This window comes from Strix uralensis, chromosome 1 (assembly GCF_047716275.1).
Source record: "Strix uralensis isolate ZFMK-TIS-50842 chromosome 1, bStrUra1, whole genome shotgun sequence".
Classification (NCBI taxonomy): Eukaryota; Metazoa; Chordata; class Aves; order Strigiformes; family Strigidae; genus Strix; species Strix uralensis.
Window position 1 is genome coordinate 77,615,041 of NC_133972.1, and position 22,769 is coordinate 77,637,809.

General features: G+C 41.6%; 1 protein-coding gene across 2 annotated transcripts in view; it reads left to right on the plus strand.

Annotated features, from left to right (window-relative positions):
- Positions 1-22,769, plus strand: part of ADTRP (androgen dependent TFPI regulating protein) — a 32,967-nt gene that overhangs the window by 2,458 nt on the left and 7,740 nt on the right. For both annotated transcript variants that reach the window (XM_074871915.1, XM_074871925.1), the window contains exons 2-4: positions 5,193-5,327; positions 6,773-6,874; positions 18,241-18,356. In XM_074871915.1, coding sequence (XP_074728016.1) covers positions 5,193-5,327; positions 6,773-6,874; positions 18,241-18,356 — 353 coding nt within the window. The remainder of the gene's footprint in view (positions 1-5,192; positions 5,328-6,772; positions 6,875-18,240; positions 18,357-22,769) is intronic.

The following is a 22,769-nucleotide window of genomic DNA, read 5'->3' on the forward strand; positions in this document are numbered from 1 at the left end:
GGCCTGAAGGTGTTTCCTTGTCTGTTGTTTATTTCTTCTTAATAATTCTTAACTCTCTATTTGTCTTTTTTGATTACTGGTGAGCAAGGAGCTAGCAATTTGAGAGTTGTCCACAGTGTGTCCAACATTTCTTTCCTGGATGGTGGTAGTTAATTTAGAACCCACTGTTGAAAACTATATAATTGAAGTTGCTTTTTTTCTGAAATGCATTACATTGCATTTACCAACACTGATCTTCATCTGCTATCTGATGTGTCAGGCACTCAGTATCCTGAGATTCTTTGACAATTTTGTGTTCAGACTTCACTTTGACAGAAATAAAAAAAAGAAAAAAAAAATTTACAAAGCTTTACCACCTCAGTGTTTGCTCCCTTTCCCGGCTCATTTACGGATCTACCGAACAGCTCAGGTCTCATTAAATTTCTGGGGCCCTTGCTTCACTTCTCTAGTCCTTTGTCTCCCATCTTTTAACCACTTACTGATCTGATCCTGACACTAAAACGGAGTTGTCAGCCAGCAGGAAGATGGTTTGGGCTGCAGATGTTGCCTATGCCTGACACAGAAAATGTGGCAATGAGGCAGGGTGTGCAAAATTACTCCTTCATGGCCACTAGTCCTTCCTCTACAGAGATGTGGTTTTTTTTCAAGAAAGGATTGCCAAAAACGGAAAGGGGCCCAGGGAGAGAAATGTCCTCATCCCCCCTTCTCCCATTGAACTGGACAGTGTTGGTATCTTCAGGTGGCAAAAGTTTCCTGAGCCACCGTGTAAAAGAGGAAGAGGGTGAGAAGACAATATGGCCCAGGGGCCCATGAAGCTCCTTGTGGGGCTCCACAGGACCTGGAAGAGTTGTCCCATGGTTTGGCACTAAACCACTTCACTCCTGTTTCTCCTGAGGGACATCAAGGAAGAAGAAGTGGCTGTCAACCACAGACATCCATCAGATGCGCACCCAATGTATTACATTTCAGTGCCTTTAGAATTAGTCCCAGGAAACGCCTTGGGATGCCGGGAGGTACGGCCCCGGGGAAGAAGAGCAGGGAAAAGCTTCCTGCTGGCTGTGCTGGTTCAGTGGAGATTCTGTGCTGGGCAGGGCTGGGCAATGCCTTGGAGGCTTTCCCAGAGCCAGGCACGCAGAGCGCTTGTCCATCTCTTCTGCCCGTCTCCTACCAGACTTCAATTGCCTGGCTTCTGGCACCGGCTGGCTGAATCACTTAGAAATTTTCCCCCCAAAATTCCTCTTAGCTCTTTGGAATTGCTTTTAAAAATTTCTTTCTGCAGAAAGCTGCTGTGGCCAGCTTGCTCTGATCCCAAATGGAAATACTGGGAAATGTGACATTTTCCAGGGGTAGAAATGCAGCTTGACTCCTAGCTCTGATGGAGGGATGCTGGAAGAATTTCTTCTAGATATGACCCTCTTTTAGCAACTCATTCAATTCTTCACTAGTCATGCAGCTCTCCCAAGAGAGCTACAGCTCTGACGTTACTTCAGATTCATTTATCTAGTTAATGATCATAGCAATCAAGATTCAGAAAGGAAATATTTTTGTAGGGGAAAAAAAAAGATAAGTGGGTTTTGTATCAAAGGAGTTCATTGACCGATTACTGAACAAGCAGAAATGGCAGATAAAAACAGTATTGTATTCATTTGTCTGTGACACAAAACAGTACAAGCTGAATCATTCATTGCCTGAAATATCTGAGCTCATAAAAATCTGCTCGCTGCTGTAAATCTATTGGTAAATCATTGCATAATGAGCACACTGCACCTTTAAAAACTATTAATTGCATTCCTGCCTCATTTTATTTCTTACAGTTTTGAATCTCATAATTGAAATACTTTTCAATTTTCTTGAAAGCTGTTTTTTATTTATTTCAAAATAGGTCCAGCATTTAGTATACATATTTTCCAGGTCACTATCATGTGAATGGATGTGTGTCTACACTAAATGTTTACTGTTATGTCTAATAGACATAATATTGGATTTATCCCCCCTTAAGGGCAGAGCTTGGAACCCGATTTATTTGTACCAGTTGGAGATTTCAATATACACATGGCTAGATCCTATATGTAAAGTAAATCATGTCAGGTTAATTAAACAGAAACACCCCTTTGATCACTGTAGCATATAAAAATTAAGGTTTGTCTTTGTCACTATGACTCTCAGTTTGGAAAATCAATCTGGCCAAATTAAGCATTTCTACAGCACCTAGTGTGCCATGGAGCTGTGAGGGGTCTAGAGAGGAAAGCAGCATCTCTCAAACAGGGATAATCATATCCATATTCTCCTCTTCGGGTTAATCATTAGCTTTCTGAATGCTTCCAGTCTTCCTTCTGTTTGTGTGGGAATACTTTAGGGGATCCTCTTTATTTACAGCCAGCGGATTTATATTCCATGAGTGACTGCAATGGATTTGTGAGTGCCAGCACTGCTGTTTGGGAAATTCACAGGACGTCTGGAATAATTTGATATTTTCATGTAATTTTTTTTTTATGTCAACATTTTCCAATTAGAGAAGGGCTGCGAGATTTGGATGCACCTTTCTTACAGGAATATGCCTGGAAGAGCACGGGTTTGGTGCTCTGACTCAAGTCTACCAGTGGTACACCCTGACAAACTGAGAGTTACTAGGGATGGTTCTAGCTAGTTTCAGTTTTCTGGATTGAAAATTACTTGCATATTCTTCCATTGCTTCTGGAAATATAGGGTGATCACAAACTGACTGAAACACCTTTGACTCCGCAGTGATGGACAAGGGTAGAGCTATGAGCAGCACAGAAAACAAGCTCCTGAGACTGAGTTCAAACTGCTTCAGGAGTTGTTCTCCATGTTTAGTGAGAGAAACGGGTCAGGTTACACATTCGGATAAGCATTTTCCATACGGAAGATAACATTGTCCTCCCCTGCATATGACAGAATATTTACCAGGCTGAGAATGTGGTTGTTTTGGGACTGTTTCTTTTCAGAAATGTTTGTTTTAGTTAATTTTGAAGGGGGTAAGAAGCAGCCTATCCCTGTCCCATGATTAATGTAAGGCTGACCATGAACAAGATAATAATAGCCCCATCCTCTGGGAACCAGGCCTCTCCCTAATTGCTTTATTGGCAATTAGTCACCATGTGTCACCAGACTGTCACCACCCTCATGTTCATTTTTCATGCTTTTTACAGAAAGTTACTGCTGACTCTACAGGGTGTAACAAGAGCTTCTGTTTATTACCAGGCTTTTCTTAGCTCTTCAGGGACTTGGTTTTGGTGTCCTGGTGAGGCCAAGGACTGGGGCAGGCGTTTGGGTTGAATATGTGCTTCAGTTTGAGTACACTGCACCCCAGTATGGACTTTCTGAACGAGACCCGTGACTTGGAGGGCTGAATCCCTACTGTCTGAAATTGTGCCTGCAGTTACAGAGGCTAATTGTGGTAATGGGGGGGAGAGAGAGAGAGAGAGAGAGAGAAAACCACATTTAAAAGAGCTGGTTTGGGTGCCTCAGAATTGAACAAAACCATATGTGACTTCTGATGAAGCTGCTTGGGTTTTTTATGTAAAAATGTGGCTGTTCCCCCCTCACTCTGAGAGGAAACATGGGGCTTTGCAGCTGAACCGGGTGGTGCACTATCTCTGACACCTCATCCTGGGTGACCCTGGGCCAGTTACCCAGTCTGCATCTGCAGCTCCCTACCTCCACCGCTGTGGGTCTGCACAGGGAGGGGAGACACTCCCCCCGTGGCACCTGGTTGCAGTCTGCCGTGGCAACCAGCTTGACTGTGGAAAAGATAGGGAAGGTAGGATGTATATTTTCCTTTTTCTGGGAAGCCACAAAATGGATGGGGATGGTTGCGGATAACTGCAAGGATACTCTGGTCATGCAAACTATGGTTATTTTGCTCCCTGGGAAGACTCAGTCTCTGCAAACTAAAGCTTGCAGAAATCCTTGTTTGACAATGGACGTGGTGAAATCATAGCCCCCTCCTTCCCTCAGATATTTTGATAATAAAGGAATTTCTGATGGAAAAGCATTGCACTAATTCTGTCCCCTCCCAAGCACCACCCTTCTCGGCTCCTTCAGAAACTGATGAAGTAACCAGCCACAGCTTCAGACACTTTGCTGTAAATAAATATCTGATTCAGAGTAAGATCATGGCAAAAGAGATCTCATCCTGAAAGCTGTGACACAGCCCCTTTCCAGTTCAACATTGCTTGCTGGTCCAGCATTTGCAGTAAACTGCATTTCCCATATTGCATCACTCTGGGACAACCGAGCCTTAAAAAGAAGAGGCCTTCAGTTCCTTTAACAGAACTGAACTAGACTCAGTGCTGAATGCAAGGTAGTGGAAGAAGTATTTTTCTGCTTGCCTTTGTGCATCTGACAAATCTGGTTCAGCTTGATCCGCTGTGTAGCATTAGGAGAGAAAACAAACTAATCAGAAAAACAGTAGTGGCTTAAACCACAGTATTGTGACAATTTCATACACAATTCCTCCTAGCACCCTCCCCAAACAACCCCACCCTCATTACTTGTAAATTATTTAAAGAAAGAAAAAAAAACCCAAAACACAACCCATTCCCCACCCCCAACTCCAAAATTCATTAGTTATAAATAGTTTAACTTACTCAGTTTTAGTTAGTGGATCTCTGCTTCTAAAGCACTTCAAATCCTTTCCCAAATCCCTCTGAGTTCTGCAAAAGAGGTTCTGGTTTTGATAACTTCTGCACCCAGTTCTCATGTTATAGCATTTTGAGCTACTTGAGACAGATCAACTGCACTGTGAGTCCCTGGAAAGAAGGCCCTGTCTTGGCTAAGTGGTGAGAGAAGCTATCTAGCAGTTGCTTTACAGGAAACATTTCCTGGCATATTTTGTTCTCCCCTGCTCCTTCTCAGATACATTGAAGGTAACAATTAACATAGGAAGTGTGAAGGAGCTGGCTTTCAACATGTCCTTCCACCTCTCCCATCTGAATCACATCACACATCTCTGTTTAGTCTATTAAACGAGGTACTGTTAAAGTTATCTCCCAAGCAACTTTATTTAATCAGTTTCAGTTAGTAAAAAAGATTTAGCCAACAGCCATTTCCCTTAACTGGGCTTGCAGCTCATGAACAAAACAGCTCCCTGAAGAGCAAGAACAGAGTTCATTGAGGAATGTGCTAATTAAAGCTGGATGAGTTTCCCTCATTAGGTGTAATTACTTTAGGTTTTGCAGGCTATCTTCTATGGGGTGTCCTTCCTGGCTGATGTGTTGAGACTAATTAAGAAACTGCGATGTGCTAAATGCGTAATTTCCAGCAGAGACCTTCTTTTCAGTGTCCTGGCTTTCCCAGTGTCCACAGTAAGTAACCTCTGTACATAAAAATAACGTTTGCATAAATGATTATGGGTGTATAGCATAATATGCACATGTATAAAATAGATAAGAACTATAGGCTTTCTCTCACCATTTAAAAATTGATTTAGACCATTTAGAAGAAGAAACAGTGCTGACCCTGTCATGGTTGAAAGTAAAGCCGCTTGCACAAACTTTAGGGTTGCTGTCCCCGAGTGAACAGACTGATCCCAAAGGCTGAATGAGGTGTAATCTCTCTGTTAATCTCATGTTCTGAATAGCTGTGGATGTATTGATTGAAGGCATTTCTCTAAAGGGCAGCATGGGCCAGGAGGACATGAGAGGGTACCTATGAGGCAGTAAAATCTTACATCTCTGACTCCAGCGTGGCTTTAAATAAGCACTGGGGAGAAACAGATTCATAGGACAATAATTATAGTCATAGCCAACATCAGATTCACCAAAGATCACCTACTCCCTCACAGACAATGCTGTTTATCAAAATACTGTTTATCTGGTGCTGTGGGCTGGATGGGAACCGATGGGTTACTTATACATGTAGGTACCACTCTTCCTGAGTGAAGCCTTCAGCCATCTCTGAATCTCAAAGGACTGAGAAGCACTGCTTAAATGTGGTCCACAAGCAGCTCACCCAGCTGTCTCACTAAAAAAGTCCTGCCAGGGATGGAGACAGAGACTGGCTAATTCATCTTTCTGCACAGCAGTATTCACGATCCTGCTGGCATAACCCCCAGGCACCCTCACTGTGCCCGCAGGATGGAGGCACAGGGTAGTCTCATTCTTCCAGTATCTCACACCCTGATGTCCAACCCCAGGCACACAAAGTGTGTTCAGATACAAAGCCATGCCAAAAAAAATGCAAATCAGCTTCCAGGTATCAGTAACGGATACCAGCGTTCATTTCCTCCAGTTAAGTTCCCCCACTGTAAATCCTCCTCTGTTGGGAAAGAAATGGGTGCCCACAGTGCAGCTAGCACCTGCAGTTCAGGAATTAGGTTTATGAATTGTGAAGATAAGGGTAAATTTTATGTGAACTGTCTTACCAAGGTCTGTTTTTACTTTGTTACTGAGCAGAACAAATTTTGTGGCTTGACAGCCAGTCCCTTGAGGAGAACTTGTGGACCATCAAAAGATCCCATCTGCAAAGGAAAAAAAAAAAAAAAAAGTTTAAAGCTAATCTGGTATTCCACAGAAAATGTCAGCGTTGGCAGTTTATAAAGGAGGTTTTTCTTGCAGTATCAACACAGAACACTGCACCTCAGAGTAAATTCCTTTCTTTATGTTGTAACGTGAGATATGTGAATTTATCTGGCAATATCACCATTTTTCATGTAGGAGATGTTTTGCCTTCTCAGAAATGAAAGCACTAGCCAAATCCTATCAATTATGTTTGTCTTTCATTCTGAAATTTATTTATATTTTGGTTCCAGTTTGTGTCTATATCCTTTTGGACACTGTATATCTACAATCGAGAGCTGGTTTACCCCAAAAGCCTTGATGGAATCATCCCGCTCTGGTTAAATCACGCTATGGTGAGTAAGAAACACCCCTGCCTCTTGCAGAGAAGACAGACTTTGCAATGCGTGTCCCACCGTCGCATTGTGTCGCTTTCCAGAAGAGTTTCACAGCTTCTTCTTTCTCACCTCCTCCTTCCTACTTAACTGAATCTGATGTTGAGCTGTACACAGCAAACAGATGCATGTGCTTGAAGTCACCTCGAGAAGCCTTTAGCACACAAGGAATGTCAGTGAATCGGTGCTTGTTGAACCTCAAGTCAATGAAATGATGTGTAGTCATAAGGGAAAAAAAAAATCTCAGTTATTGTAGCTCAAAAAGTGGTTTCTGCAAACAGAAGTCTATGAAATACAAAATGGCTGGGAGTATAACAAAGCAGTTCTTAATTTTTAAAAAAGGTGAAAGAACCAAAGAACATCTGACAGCTCTACAGCTAATAAGATAATGTGTGCACAGCTTTGAATAGCTGAATTGCAATGATTGTTTACAGATTTTTCTATAAATACTTTCCAGATTTCTCCTTCATTTGCTCTGGCTGTTTTTATGATGTGTTGAATAATCACATATTTCTCATCAGTCAAGTGTAAGGAGCCTGACAGTAACATGGAAACCGTGGGTGGATTGTAAGGTCAGGGAGGCCTCGTGGGGCTAATGGGAAGGGGGAGAGAAGGGAGAGGTTCAGTGCTAGTCTGAATCAGAGAAGCCAAAAAGTATGAAATAATCGCACAGAAGACTCATTTCTCTCCAAATTTAAATTCTTAAGTACAACGCTTTGCAATCCGCTGCAGCAGTTTCCGATGCATGTTGAAGGTAAATACGGAGGATTCGGGGGTTTCTGGCTGAGGACACTTGCTAAAGGTTTTGAGCAGCCACTTGATTTAGACAGGCGTATTCAGATACGTGTGCCTGCAATCCAAGCACACACATGCATGTCCACATTACTGATATCCGAGTGATAAACTGCAGCCATTGTGCACTTTTAACCTTATCACCTGCTGTCTGCCCACCAATTCATCTTCACCAGGGCCTTTACATGGCTGTCCATACCTCCACACAGATGCAAATGGGCACTGCTCTCTCTCAAAACCATCATCCAACAAAAAGAAAGATTCCGTGAGTTCCCAGCGTTATGCCAGTTTCAGGTCCGGGCTTTGGTATGGGCGACTGGCTGAAGTTTAAAATCTTCACAGTAGGGTAGGTGCTGGGGAAGGGGAAGGCACAGGGTGGAGCTGAGAGGAGATGGGCTTTGCTGCTTGTTTTAATCCCGGCGCACAGCTGAGAATTTGCCCTTTCCATTTCCATGTTTGTTTATGACATGGGAAGGTTGAGAGGTGCTGGAACGTACATTTTTATTTCATGTGCAAGAACTCTTTGCAGGAATCCCTCAAATGTATTCGTTATAACTTCTTTCTTATACTACCTACATCTACATTTCATAACAGAGTCAGTCTGACAACAACAAAAAGCTTTTCCATTTCAGAAATGTCAAAAACAGGTGTTAAAAAAGGAAAACAATTCTTCCTCAAAATTATTTTGACGAGAGAGAAACTTCACATAAAGCAGACCTCTATCACAACCTAGTATTTTATTTCTAAGCTCTTAATACACTGAAGACATCTTGTGCTTGACAGTTCCTGGGTGGGAAATCTTCCTCCCAGTCACTATTGAGTGTAAAACATCTGCCACCAGTGTAGACTGATCCCTGCTATTGACAATCCCTACATTTTGGGACACCTTCCAACAGGTGCCTTCAGGCTTAGCTGAGGCATTTCTTTCTTCCAACACAAATATCCACTGGGTTGGATATTTCCCTTCCTTCCAACCCACTAGGAAGATCCAGGGAGCTACTGACACTTTAAGGGACAATCTCCAAGTTCTGATTGCCAAGAAGACACTTTTTCTTTGGGTTCATTTCCTTGCACATTGCTATACTTCATGGCTCTGAGATTACAGACATTTCATGGCAGATTGAGGCAGCATCTAGCTGGCTTTGGTGGAAAAAGACATCAGTGTATCAGTAGTAGACGTCAGTGCCATATCATTTGCAGTGGGAGTAATTTTTTTTATCTCTGTCTATTTTAATGTTGTAAATAGGGAAAGCATATGTTGTTATGTAACTGAAGAGTGAACCTAAAAAATAATCATGCAAAAACACTTCAGGAATACCAAGCTCCCTGAGTTCGTGGTGATGCTGCAGCACCTTCCCTGCAAAAATGAACTAGCCATTTATTTTTCTCACATTTACTGCTCTTACAGTGGGAAAGTGTCGTTGCCCACCTGGTAGCCCAGAGTCGTACAGAGAGCACTACATTTTAGGCATGTTTTTGTACTCTGAGCAGAAACATTTGCTGTTTTGCAGAAAGGATGGCTAATGCAGAAAGGAGTCTGTCTAATATTTGAAGGAAGCCAAATACTCCAGACTACCTGGATTTCTCTCTTTGCCTTTCTACTGAGTTTAACCCAAGGGCTGTGCCTCAGTTTCCACTTCTGTTTGCTTGCAATAATTATGTTTTGCCATCTTTATACAAGGTTTTGAGCTTCATGGATGAAAAAACCCCAAACCTACTTACGTCTCAAGGACAGTTATTTTATTTGAACAGATTTTTGAAGTGGAAGGTGGCTGAGACAAAAGATATGCTGGCCAATTCGTCAAGTGAAACTGTTTATTTCTATCCCCGTCATCTCTTTTCAAGCAACACCTGGATACTCTCCAGAAGGCGACTAACTGCTGGAGACAGCTTGGATTAAATCGTATGCATGTATTATTCAACTTAATGGCAGTAGAGGGGAACAGTACATTTTGAAGGGGCTGACAGAATTGAACGCTAAACAAAGAGGAGCAATGGTGGGTCAGAAGACACCACTCAAAACCATTTTAATCTATAACAAAAGAAAAGATACACATGAACATTGACCAGATGTGTTCACAAAAATGGTAATGGTACAATTGCCTTTTTACAAAGGAGGTTTATATTTTCAGTCTGTAAGGCACAGTTCTTGTAAACTGCAAATTTTCTTGTAAAAAGCACAATTTCTTTATTTTCAGGTTGCAGCTTAGCCATCTCTTTTCGCAATTTATTCTGTAGCTGTGTTAACCTCTCACCTTGACAAAAATCAGCATTTTAGTGTCCTGGGCACTTTACTGACACATAGTTATGACCTGTGCACGTTCTGAAGGCCTTGTAAGCTAAATAACTGAGAATAAAAAAGGAGGGGTGGTAAATGGAGGCACAGAAGAAAAATTACTTACCTGGCAGACTTTCAGCAAAGATGCCAACAGACCCCACATGGCCTGAGCTGCTCAAGCTCCTTTGCACTTTGCTCCGATGTAGCCAGTCAGCATCTGAACGTAAAAAGAAAATGTAAGGAAGTGAAAGAACAACCTGGGTGCATACAAGTAATTCTCCTCACTGAATCAAGCCATCAATGCCCTGACAGCAAGAATACCAGCAAGACTTGCCATGTCGCCTCTCATCTTAGAACTTCTTGGTATCTACAAGTTGCTTGTGTTCTGCCCACCTAGCTAAACCATTACCCTCCTCAGTGTGGACACAACTACATCAACAAAAATGTTATTTTGGATCAGTATGATTTACTTCCATCTGGGAAAAAAAAAAAAAGTTGTATGAGCACAAATTATTCTTACTCTTATGTGAGGACATCTGTGTGAAGGGTTGTGTCTTCCTACAGCTATTTTAGGAAGCTGCTGCAACACTAACCAGCCAACGGGGTGCAAAATTTGTGTGCAGAGCAGAACCCGCTTGTCCAGACCACTCTAACTGGACTCCTGCTCCAGGTGTGTACACAAGAACCACCTCAGGTTCATCTTTAACCATCTTAAATGATTCTCCTTGCAATTGGTATTTAATGATTAATAATTCTTGCATATTTACGCAAGAGAGAAACATTTCCATTTGTTTGCATTTCACAGTATCTCAATTTTAAGCTGTCTGGCAACTGTGGACATTCATAAGCTTCCAATTACATTCAACTTTTGGCAAAGAAGAAGAATGTGTGTGTGAGGGATATGGAACATGAAATTAATCACCCCACACATTTAAGAGCAAAGATGCTTAGCTTTTCCCAACACTACATACATATTTTTTTGAAGTTTCCATTTTTGTTGACATAAGCCCATTTCCTCAGGGAGAAAGTATGTGTTTCACAGACAAATGTTATGGCAGGGAATCCTCCGTGGCTGCTGCTACCCCAGCGTGCACAGGTGCAGTCTCCCTAACCCACCCCGCGAAGGAACAGCTGGAGACAAATATTCCACAGCAAAGGATGTGTCACTTCAGTCTCATGTCAGCTTCCAGCTGCAGTGCAACATCAGTTTCTTAGACTACGTATCTAATGTCAGGGAGAAATGCAATTAAAATTCTGGCATTGACATGGAGACAAAACATTTGCTAGTAAGCAATAGGATATTCAGCCAGGGCCTTATTTCCAGAAATGCATGTGTACATGCAGAAAATGCTCTCTCTGAGGCTCTTTTACCTTTGATCATACAATTGGTCTGACATTTCATCCATTTTTCACAATAATGCTCCCAAACTACCTACATGTCTCAGAAAAAGCAGAAAAAAAATAATGTTGTTTTTCAGATGAGCGTGAATGGACCTGGAAAGGGCAGAAACAGATAGTAGCTGACAGTTGAGAGAGGAGAGCTGCTGGAGTTAAACTGAGCAATAGCTTCCTGACTAATTTGTCACCACACCTGCTCAGTAACAGGATTCCTTGTGCCTCCCACTCTACCCATAAAATAGATCTATGGTTCCCTGAAAATGCACTGATGGCTGAGAATATAAAAGACAGGTAGCAACTCTAAGAGAGAATTATTTCTTTAACTAAATATGGTGATGTACTAGTTAAAGAAATAAAATGAACAATAATGCTTAAGCCCCTCCTACCCTGAAAAATAAAGAGAGGTTAAGAGAGGAAGAAAAATGTGTAAGGACAGATTACAAAAGAAAATTTTAAAGGAGGCATTTGAATGAAGGCAGTATCATAGCAAAATAAATCAAAAGAGGGAATTTGTTCCAAAATGAAGCCAAGAAATGAGAGAGCATACACAGATTCAGAAAATTATGAGGAGTATAAAACTAAATAGAGATTATGGTGACAGGAAGCCATTTAGTTTTATTACGCTCAGATAACACAGGCTGTAATTGTTTATGAAAGCAACCAACCCAAGGAAATTTCCATAGACAAGAGGACATTTCCCAATAAAGAGCTGAATAACTGAGTAAACACCTCAAGGGTCAACCAATGAAAACTGGCTTCATGAGCTTCATAAGACAGCACCGAAGTGGGTTTTTACTTTTTCTTTGCAGTAACATACTGATGGAGAAGATACAAGCATGAGTATCAGCCATAAGTGGTTGTCAGCACACAAACTCTGTGGGGAATTTGTCTGAAAAGGAGGAACACAGGCAGTTTTTCAAAAGCACTTGATGGTGTCCAACTGTGCCCAGTGGAGTTTAGTTTGGCCAGTGGTAACTGTTTGTGAAAAATCCCCCACTAAAGTCTCGCATGTTAATGGAAAGCAGACATGGAGGGTATGTAAATGCAGACAAATGAGAAACAAACAGCTATGGTCAACCAAGGCATCATTTCCTTCACTCTGGAGTCAAACAGGGTCAAACCGAGTCAAACTGCAATGCACGCATTAGGCGTACAAGTGATCTCAGCAGCTCTGGGGAGATTATTCATGGGCTTAAAACTCAGCCTAGGCTGGAGTCTGCAGCTGAACACAAACTCTACCCAACCCTGTCTTCTCAGTCCCAGGAAACTTGCTTTTACTTATATTCTCAACAGCAAAACAAGGACATAACACTGAATAAATACACAAACTGCTCAAAATATGGGAAGTAAAAATTCCATTCAGTCTTACCAAACAGTGGAAATAATACCAGAGAGGTCTATTTAAACTCATGAACCTGAAATGTATCCTGGGAAACATATAACATAGGGTAGGAAACAAAAAATAAAGAGGCAGGAGAATGTTATAATTTCATTCTTCTCCACAGGACATGAGTTCACATGCCAATATTTCAGAAGTTCAGTGTACGTTTAAGAAACTTTCTTCACCCTGTATTCATATGCCAAGGTTTTTGAGAAACAAAAAGAATTTTGCAATTTTACAACTGGTTCAGATTCACCTAATTTTGTCAGGAAAAAAGCAAATAAACCAAACCCAAGTTAAAAACCATAGTAAGTGCCAAAAAGAGCCACAGAGGATTTTGAAATCGAATGTTTGGAATCAGAATTCAGAATATAAGTGTGATTAGTTAACAAAATGTCTCTGATAATTTTGGAAGTCCCATAAATTTTGTCTTTCCACTATAAAAATAAATTTTAAAAAACCAAAGCATTTGAAATATTTCTGTCCTTACAAAATTTGTAAGCTGAAAGCTTTCCTCAACAAGCCGAGGTTATTGGACAAGTAAATATATTACTATGATTAATAAATATAATTAATAATTACTAACAGGATTCCAGCCAAGAGAAGAAAAAAGCTCTCTGATTCAGTTCCATTCACTGATAGCCTGATCAGTGCACACAGCTATTGTTTTAGCTTGTTTTCCTTACCTTGAAGTGAAATAGGTTTTTTCTCCTCTGTGATAATTATTTTTGACAGTTTCACTGTTTATATGTGAAACTGAGAAACTGTTAATTGAAATAAAAAATGAGTCACTGTTTCCAGCAGTTTTTGCCAATGTTTTGATCTGTGTCAATCTGAGCTTAATTATTAAGTTTTCTTTAAAGCAAGAGGCAAAACCATGTATTTTAATTTGGCCCCATACAAATAATGCACTCCAGATATATGTCAGTTTAAGGATATAAAGCACAGCTAAATAGGGTTGAAAGTATGTTTAATGACCATGCACTAGAGACCTATGGTAAAAATAACTCAAATGAGAAAATACATCTTTTTTATTGAGAAGGATACGAGAAGTCTTTAAAGCCTTTCAGCAGATATGATTAACCATGATATATGGTCTATCACTAACGATTCTGCCAAAGTCAACGTCTAGTGGCTGTGAGAGGAAAATCATTTGGAAAGCCAACTGCATGTCATAGGCAAAGGGCAGGCTTTGCACCCCGTAGCTAACCATGCGTTCCTCTGGTGTATGCTGTATAAATATGCATCTGCTCTCATAAACATACTAGGTTATTCGGTAGAAATTCCACCGTGATTTTACCGTTAGTGGACAAACTGGGCTCAGCAGAAATATGTGAAGTCACCAGCAGACTCGGATAGCAGAAGTGCAAGGGAAGATTTTCCTACGTGTTCATTGAGCAGGGGAAAAAAGAAGCAGCTTTATATCCACAAAGAAAAAACATTAAACCAAAAAGTTTTCATCCTGGAGGTGCATGAAGTACCTGAGAACTCTTGTAGAAATCTGTCTCAAGAAGGCATTTGCATGGCAAGTTGAAATGGCCCTATAGAAAGCATGTCTAGTTAATATATACAGTGATTCTCTCTAACTAGGAATAAGCTAATAGTATATTAATAAATAAAATTGGATTAATATATGGCAAAATATTTTTAAAAGATACAATTATTTGTACAGAAAACACAGCACACACTTTCATAAGTCATGTGCCAGTGTCATCATTGGACTTGGGAAGAAAGCAACTTTCCTATGCCACAACGACTTTTTTTTTTTTTTTTTTTTTCCTTTTTCCAAATCAGGATAGATCCAAGACCTTTAAGAAACTGTTCACAAAACAAGAGGAAGACAGCCTCACTCCTGAGTGCATTTGCTGCTCTTGGAGGCAGAAGCACTCTTCCAGGGAGTGGGAATCTCGGCTTCAAGCCTCTGCGGATCAGGCAGAGCAGAAATTTGAACCTACCCCTTCCACTAAACTCTTGGCTATTTCCAAAAGAAACCAAATTTTCCCGCTTTGCAGTGACTTTCAAGCTTCTTTTGATTTACGAGCCCCTGAGTATTTTCTCTAACTCTTCCCTAAGTGGAGGAGCCTGCCAAAAAATGACTAGTTAAGTAAATCAGCATTTTCTAAATCAACATAGAATAAAAAGAAGAGCTCCCAACTGTCTTTCACAACCACTACCAGTTTGCTACTCATCTGCAGTGCCAATGGATGTGTTGAAGCAGTGGGCTGCCCCTTGTCACCCCCGCTTGTTGCTCCCTGTGCCTGTATCATGCTGTCCGCCCGTTGCTGGTATGCTGTTGCAGGGTGCCTCTGGCCATCAGCCGGTGCGGTGCCTCTCGCTCCAGTGAGGCAAATGAGAAATTGTAAATGAGGTGCAAAGCTCTGCTCTTCTCTCCTCTTCCCTCTTTCCTGTGGGATTCATGTACTGTAAGGCAGCCCAAAGATGTATGAACTGAGAAAGAGAAGAAGTTGGCTAAGCGAGTGGAGACATTGGTGGTCTTAGTCACAATAGCTTGCTCCCACCAGAAGAGGAGAGCCCCCATTTCTCCATGCTTTCATCCTCTGCTTCTGGATATGTGTACTTGCACCAGCTCTGGAGTCTGCATGGCCCTTGGTAGCTGGTTCAGAGGAAAACTGAGGCTGGGTCAGAGATGCCCAGAGGGTACTTGGCAGAATCACACTCACCTTGTCTAGCTTCTCCTGTAAAGGGCTTGCCCAGCTTCCCTAGGTGGTTGTTTCCTCACTTGCCCTTGCTACATACTTCTCAGTATAAAGCTGCATCTCTCTTGAGGAAAACTGAGCCAATTGCCCTTGGTTCTACCTGCGATGGACATGGAGAACTGAACTCAGCCATCGCAGGCATCACTGTATCAACCTCTCAAGCCTTTGAAACCTCTCTCATTTCCCTTTTCTCTTTACACACAACAATGCGTTCAGTCCTGATTTCTACGCCTGTCTTTGGACTGCTTTTCTGCTCATACTTTCTTGCTGTTCGTGCTGCCCTTTTCTGAACATGCTCCAAATTATCTGCACCTGTCAAAATGGGGTGCCCTAATACAGAGAGAGAGAGTGCCAGCCAAAACCTCATCAGTTCAAGTGGAGCAGCATACTTACCAGGTCTTTCTTGCAAACAATATTCCTGTTAATACCATCCCAGAATGCTTTTTCTATTAAAGCAGCATTATATTGCTGATGTACTTATTTAACATTCACTCTGAGAACAAAAATCCCCAAACTAAGGAAATAAGTGTATAAAATAACCCCCACTAAAAACTTTACTTCAACAAAGGATTATTTCACCAGGTCACTCCTACTAAATCCCTCTTAGGACAGCAATAATACAGCTGGAACAACCAGTTTATAGTTGTTAAAAGTGTTTAAATTAATGAAAAGACTAGAAAGGACATTTCATGTAGCCCAAAGGAATTTTATAACCCACTGGATGTCAGATGAAAACCAGGACTTACATCCACTACGCATAATGGACAAATCCACTGTGAAAGGCTAAAGCCTGAAAGTGAGGTCAAAGTGCAAGTTTTCTATCACTGCTGTCTTTCATGGGCATTTTGGACAAACTATTGACCACCTATGGAAAATAAACTTTTTTTAGTAATTCTAAAAGCACCTTAACACATAGGTTTCTGACTAAAAGACAGTTATAGGGATTACATATGGAAACTGTGTGCACTGAAGACATTTTTCTGGTTAAATGAATCCAGGAATCACTTTTACTGGTACAAGACCTCTGCTATCAACCAAGCAGGCTGTAGAGCTGAAGAATATCTTTGTGAAACAGAACAGAGGAAAATCTCAGTGCCAATGAGTGCAAGGAACTGGAACATCAAATAAATCTTTTCTATCTCTTTTCTCTGAAAAGTGATAACTGAGATGGAAAGGTTATTTTGGTAGTAGGACAGCCAGGTATGAATAGCAGCTCCTGGGGATGCTGGGGGGCCTGAGGGAGGACATGCAGCTTCCAGTGAGCTGTCACTTGGCAGCGGCAGACAAAAATGGATGTCTGCCTCTTAAACAAGTAGGTAAAGAATGTTTTAAGGGATGCTGTGTGTAGCTCAATGTGCATTTAAAGAATTGAATCTGTATTTGTGGCAACTTATACTATAAATATACAATAAGACCTTCACACCATACTACCATATCAGATACTCAGCACAGCTTCTGACAAATACGTACATTGAAGATACTAGAACCGCTTCCCTGGGACAAGAGGAAATTTCATACCATACACCCAGTAGGTTGTGCCTTTAGGGGAAAACAAAAAGTAGTTAGTTTGGTGTTTTTTTCTGTTTAAAAGTCTATCTATCTTTCTCTGCTGCCCTCCCCCCCTTCCTCCCCCCATCTACCCGTGAAACTATTTGCTTAATTAATAGGAATTTAACCTACTAGTCAGCTACAGTTGTTGCTATAGTTTTCTCCCGTTGCACCTCATCGATTGTTTTTGCTGTGTTGCTCCCCAGCGCTGTTTAGGCCTTCTGTCCTATGTATTGCAACTTAAAACTATCGTTTGCTCACACAGGGAATATTACAATAATTTTAAGTGGGGAAATTTCACCCCAACAAATTATTTTCTGAAGTTGCCACAAATCAGCCAACAAGTTGAGGCATTAGCATCTCAAGAGCCCCACACTGTCCATTTAACATCCAAGCCCAGAAGGACTTCTGCTGTGTTCCCAACCTCCCTCCCCACAGTGAGGAGCATCCATCTTGGAGGCATCTCCCCACCACAAAACAATCTGTGCCACCAAGCTGCCTGCTGAAAATCCCCTGTGCTCAGACAGTTATCATCATAAAAGCCCTTGAAACTGAGGCTGCTTAATACAATTCAAACTCTTTGACATAAAAAGAGAGGAGAAAAAAACCCTTCTCCAGCAAGCTAACTCTTTACTAACTCTTGGTTAAGCTTGTTTGAATTTCCTTCTTCATCCTGAATCACAGCTAATTTAAGTCTCTGTATGTTTACCACAAGGTCTTTCAGTTTACAAAGAGAAGCACAACGCACTGCAATTGCACTGGAGTAAATAATAAATAACAATCTAACTTGAAAAGAATATGAAGGCAATTCAGCAATTGCTTAATGAGTTCAAGGAAGAGACTTTTGACATCCTCAAGCGTGCATAACAATAGACTTCAATATCTTTTGTACTCTAATAGGAATTACCAAAAAATTTATTGCATTATAAAATGTAAAAGGAAAGCTCACCTATTACAAAGTAACACAGATCATTCTACAGGCAGACCTCATTACAGTACTTTTTACAGCACACTAACAAGAAAATTTCCGTGCTTGTTACTGCAGGGGTACTTCTTCACTATTAAAATAAAAAGTATGCGCATTTGTATACAATTACATTCAGTATTGTTAAATAATCCTTTGCTTATGGCCAGGCTCTTGAGATTCGTGATCAGCAATGACCGAAGGTGAGGCACTGTGACCGGTCAGTGACGGACTCTCTTTTCTCCTCAGCACACGGCTGTACTGCCATTTGCTGTCCTGGAAATCCTTGCCATGCCGCACCGTTACCCAGCAAAGAAGAAGGGATTGATCCTATTAGGATTTGTCACTTTTCTGTATATCAGTTGGTAAGAAGTATGTCCTTTAAAACATTTTCTTCAAGTGATCTACTTTGTAAAACAAGGCCAAATGCTGTACTTAGATTTAAGTTCCCGCCCAGGCACATGGGAGACAGCAGTCTGTTCTGTGCAGGAGTCATTTAAATTTCAGCTGAGACCCATGAAAACTATTTCCAGACTTAGGCAGAGCAGGTTTCTTCAAACACAATACAGGTTCTGAGACCATACATAGTATCTCCTGCTCTTCTAAGGCCTCTTACAGAAAAGCAACTAAATTGCCATGAACTCTGGGGTACTTTGAGTTATTTCTGCTGGGCTGGAGTTTTTATTTCTACCAGTACCATCAGATTTACCTCCACTCACTGTCTTGCTCACTGCAAAACCACCACATCTCAAAGGTCTGGGGGTCATGGGAGCGGAAGAGAAGTAAAGGTTGGTTTGGTATTTGGCAGGGACACATGACTGAGTTTAGAAACCTGAGATAGAAAATAATACTCAGAGCCAGGTGCAAACTGACGTGAAGCAAGGAGGCATCTGCCCCACTACCACCTCCCACTCCACCGGTGGACACTGCCTACGTTTCCAGCAATGCACCACAGTTGATCTCCAACCTGTTGGAGGGTGATCCTGAAAGAATAAACTATATCTAATGAGGCCTGCCCAGCCCATAGCCATCCACCCACCTCCTGTGTGTGTGTCATGCACTCCTGGAGCTGGGTTTGCATCCGCTCCTGCTCATTGCAACCCGGCTGTAGCGCCGGGGTCCAGAGGCACTGCCTGCTCCATCTAACTACTGGCAGCTTCCAACACTTCAGACTACTCTGAGGATGCCTTATGCTGAGACTCAGCTCAGGAACAGGTCTGTATAGTTTCAGGTACGCTGCGATATCACTTTCCAGAGCTCAGGAAACACCCGGGCCCTAGGGTGAAGGATACAGGACAACGGGTCAGCAGGGAGGTGACTTGTCCTCATGCAAAGATTTCCGAGAAGTCTCTGGAACTGTGAGGGAACCCATCCTTTCCCTTCCTACCCACAGTTCTCACTCTCACCTAGAGACTACTTTCAGTCCACTGAATGAAAATCTGGAGTAGAAAATAAACTGCACAGATGAAACACTCTTGTGACTTGAAACCCATCAGAGTGGCTGTGGAAGCAGTGGACTTCACTGCTACATTACATAACCAAGATAGGAGCCATTTATCCTAATCCAGCCCAGAGCCTAATAGGATTATGACCACTGCTTCCTAAATTCCTTTTCTATGTTCTGGTTCACCCAGTTGCTTAATGCCAGCTTTGTTTCGCTTGTCTTCTGACAGCATTTAGTTTATACTGTCTTTGAGACCAGACGGCTTTCCAGGCAACTATTGCAGTCATGTGTGCCATGCTTTCCCCTAGAGTCCCTATCAGCTGAGCAATTTCACCCCACAGGAGACACGGCTCATGGCAGGACCTGAATCCTCATCAAACGATGAGGATCAACACAAGCATCAACACATTTGAGCCCTCCCAGTATCTTCTCTGAATTGATGTTGCATGGTGCTGCCAGGGTCCTGAGTGGCAGGTGGTCCCTTAGAACACTCGTCCCCTGTGTCCCAGGGCCCTGATAACTGGATAAAAGATAATAGGATTTCAATGCTGTTGCTTTCTCTCCTCCCGAGGCAGCAAGGAACCTCCTGTCTGCTTTCTTTTTGCCTTCTCGTCTTGGTTCCCTGCAACCACAGACAACAGCTCTCAACTAACAGAAAAATTTTTTAGCCTGTGCACTGAAATCTTGACATGTGTACACCTTTTATTGTTGGTGCTGCAACCTGATGATTCAATAGCCCCATTTGGGCACCTTATGTTTCACAAGCAGCAGAGTCCTTCCTAAAAGCCTCTCCTTGAACTGTCACTGTCAACACTGAACTTCCCCTTCCCCAGTGCCAGTGGGCTGAGAACCGACTGGTCCCTGCAAGGCAGTAGAGGAATCAAGCAGGCAGTGATGCCTTGCACCAGGTACCTGCCTCTGAGCGGGGCTTTGCTGTACCTTGGAATACCCATAGTGTTCAAAAAGGAAAGGTGTCTTTCAGCTGCAGGGCACCAGGGCTAAGAGAAGCGTTGGGCACATTAGTTAATTCTTGCAAGGATGGGTCTTACATCTCCCAGTTGCGTTAAGTAATGCCTTACTCCTGGAGTCATCACATTGAAAACAGTGAAGAATATATAAATTTTAGAATCAGCATTTTAAATCTTTAAAAGAAAGTAACAATATATTGCCCTTTCCCATTTCAGTGCTAACAGAGCAGTATAAAATAAATCCTAACCTTCACAATTTTGCATGTGGCTTTGGAGAAAAGTTCTAACTGCCTTTGCAAGGGAATATAAATCATTATAGATTGTACTCTGTACACAAAAAAAACCCAAAACAAATTAAATCTAGAGACTGATGGCTTTCTTGTAATATGTCCACATTCCACCTCTGTTAGGAATCAAAATATTTTTCTTTCACTGCATGCTCATTTTCAGTTTGCAACCTTTTAATTTTGAATTAACCACAGCCTGAGAGAGCTCATATGTGGCCAATATGTTCTTTTCTCCTTTCTGGATCTTCCTATTTAATAATTCCCTAAAGATACCTTTTTTTCCCTTCAATGAATGAGGTGGGCCCATTAACATTAATGGACAAGTAATGAGAGGACAGGATAAATCCCCCAGCTGCATCTAGCTGTGCTATGAGAGCATGTTACTGCTCCCTAATATTTATATGATGTCCTCTATCCTATAGCAGTTTGGCAACTTTGGTTATACCCAGGGCTGTTATCTCAATCTATCCTCCCCATAATTCTGGACATTGTCTGCTTCTGACTCACTCACTGATATCCAAGGTAAAATCATGGTAAAAAGTGAAATTTGGTCAAATGAAATCTTGAGAATAATAAGCCTCTGAATCCTGCATGCATACTTAACAGGTGATTACCCATGAGAAACGAGCAATATGTATTTGCAAGTTGTGGGGTACATTTTATGAAATCCCTAGAAAAAAAACCAACAAAAACTAAAACCAAAACCTGTCAACAATTCTGTGATCAAAATGAGCAAGTTCAGGAATCTGGACGTATGCCCCCAAGATAAAAACCCTGGCAACACACAGCTCCCACCAAGTCAAAAAGCTGAAAGTGCTTTAGTGCTCCTGCATAGTCATTTGTTTATGTTTGAAAACATGGGTTGGAGTGCTTCATATGAGGCACACCAGCTGGCCAAATTGCATCAAGATAATCTAGTTTCTCATTATATAAAATAAAGGCGGTTGTCACTCTCTGTTTTACCGTCTGAGATACATTAAGAAAACAGTAGCCCTGTGCAGTGAAGAACACATGCTGACTTAGCTGTTTCACAGCCCTGTTTGTTTGATGAGAGAACCTTAAATCATGAAAATGAGTCTCCACACTTAACATTTCTATGCACAGCCCAGACAGCTCAGTTACCAACTCCCTCCATTTCTCCACTCTATCCCTTAAGCGGAGATTAGTGAATCTCTCACTACAGGTAAGGTAAAAATGTGGTGGTTTATGCCCTGTCCTTTCCTTCTCTAACTAGAGAAAGGACAAATCATCTTTTCAGACCTTTTTTTTTTTTTTTTTTTTTTTCCGTTACCACTCTGCCATTCCTCAGTTTTGTGGCAGTTTCAGGTTGGTGGGGCAGCCTGTTTGTCACTTCTCTTTGAGGCATGATGCTCAGTGTAAGGTGGCAGGCTGGGTGCCATCAGAGAGAGAGGGATTGCATTCCCAGGTTAGCACTGGTGATGGAAAGTATGGCATACTCCTCAGGTGTGTTTTTCTTAATCAAGAACTAAACCTTTTAGGACTCTTTGGACACAAAGGATCTTTTTAGGGAAGTGCTGCCCATCGTTACAATGCCACATCTTCGTAACAATCACTGGAGACCTGCCCTATTTTTTATATTCTTTACATATTCAATACGTATATATTTAATTTTATCCATAAAAATATATGTTTCCCTATATTTAATATATATATATAAATGATCTTTATATTTTTAATATTAAAGACCATTCTAATATTAAGTCCAGGCATTTGCTACCAGCCACTCTTATGAGCCATAAACAATGAAAATAATATCAGTGAACTGACAGCCACTACAAAATGCTTTTTGAGAGAAGAAAAAGGCAGAAAGAGAGGGCCTAAATGGAAGAAAAGAAGCCCTTTAAAGCAGACATAATTGTCCTTTTCCTCCTTTCCCTTTTCCAAGCAGTGCATTGCAAATGGTTCTGGCACAAAGGAGCAAAGCAGCTGTATCTGTGTCCTACCTATGTGCTCCTCCTTTCCTCCTCCTCTTAGACCAAGAGAAAAGGCGCTGGAGAATTCCTCTTGCCCTCTCACCTCCTGGAAACTTCTTTCCACTCCCCAAAGCAGTGGTCGACA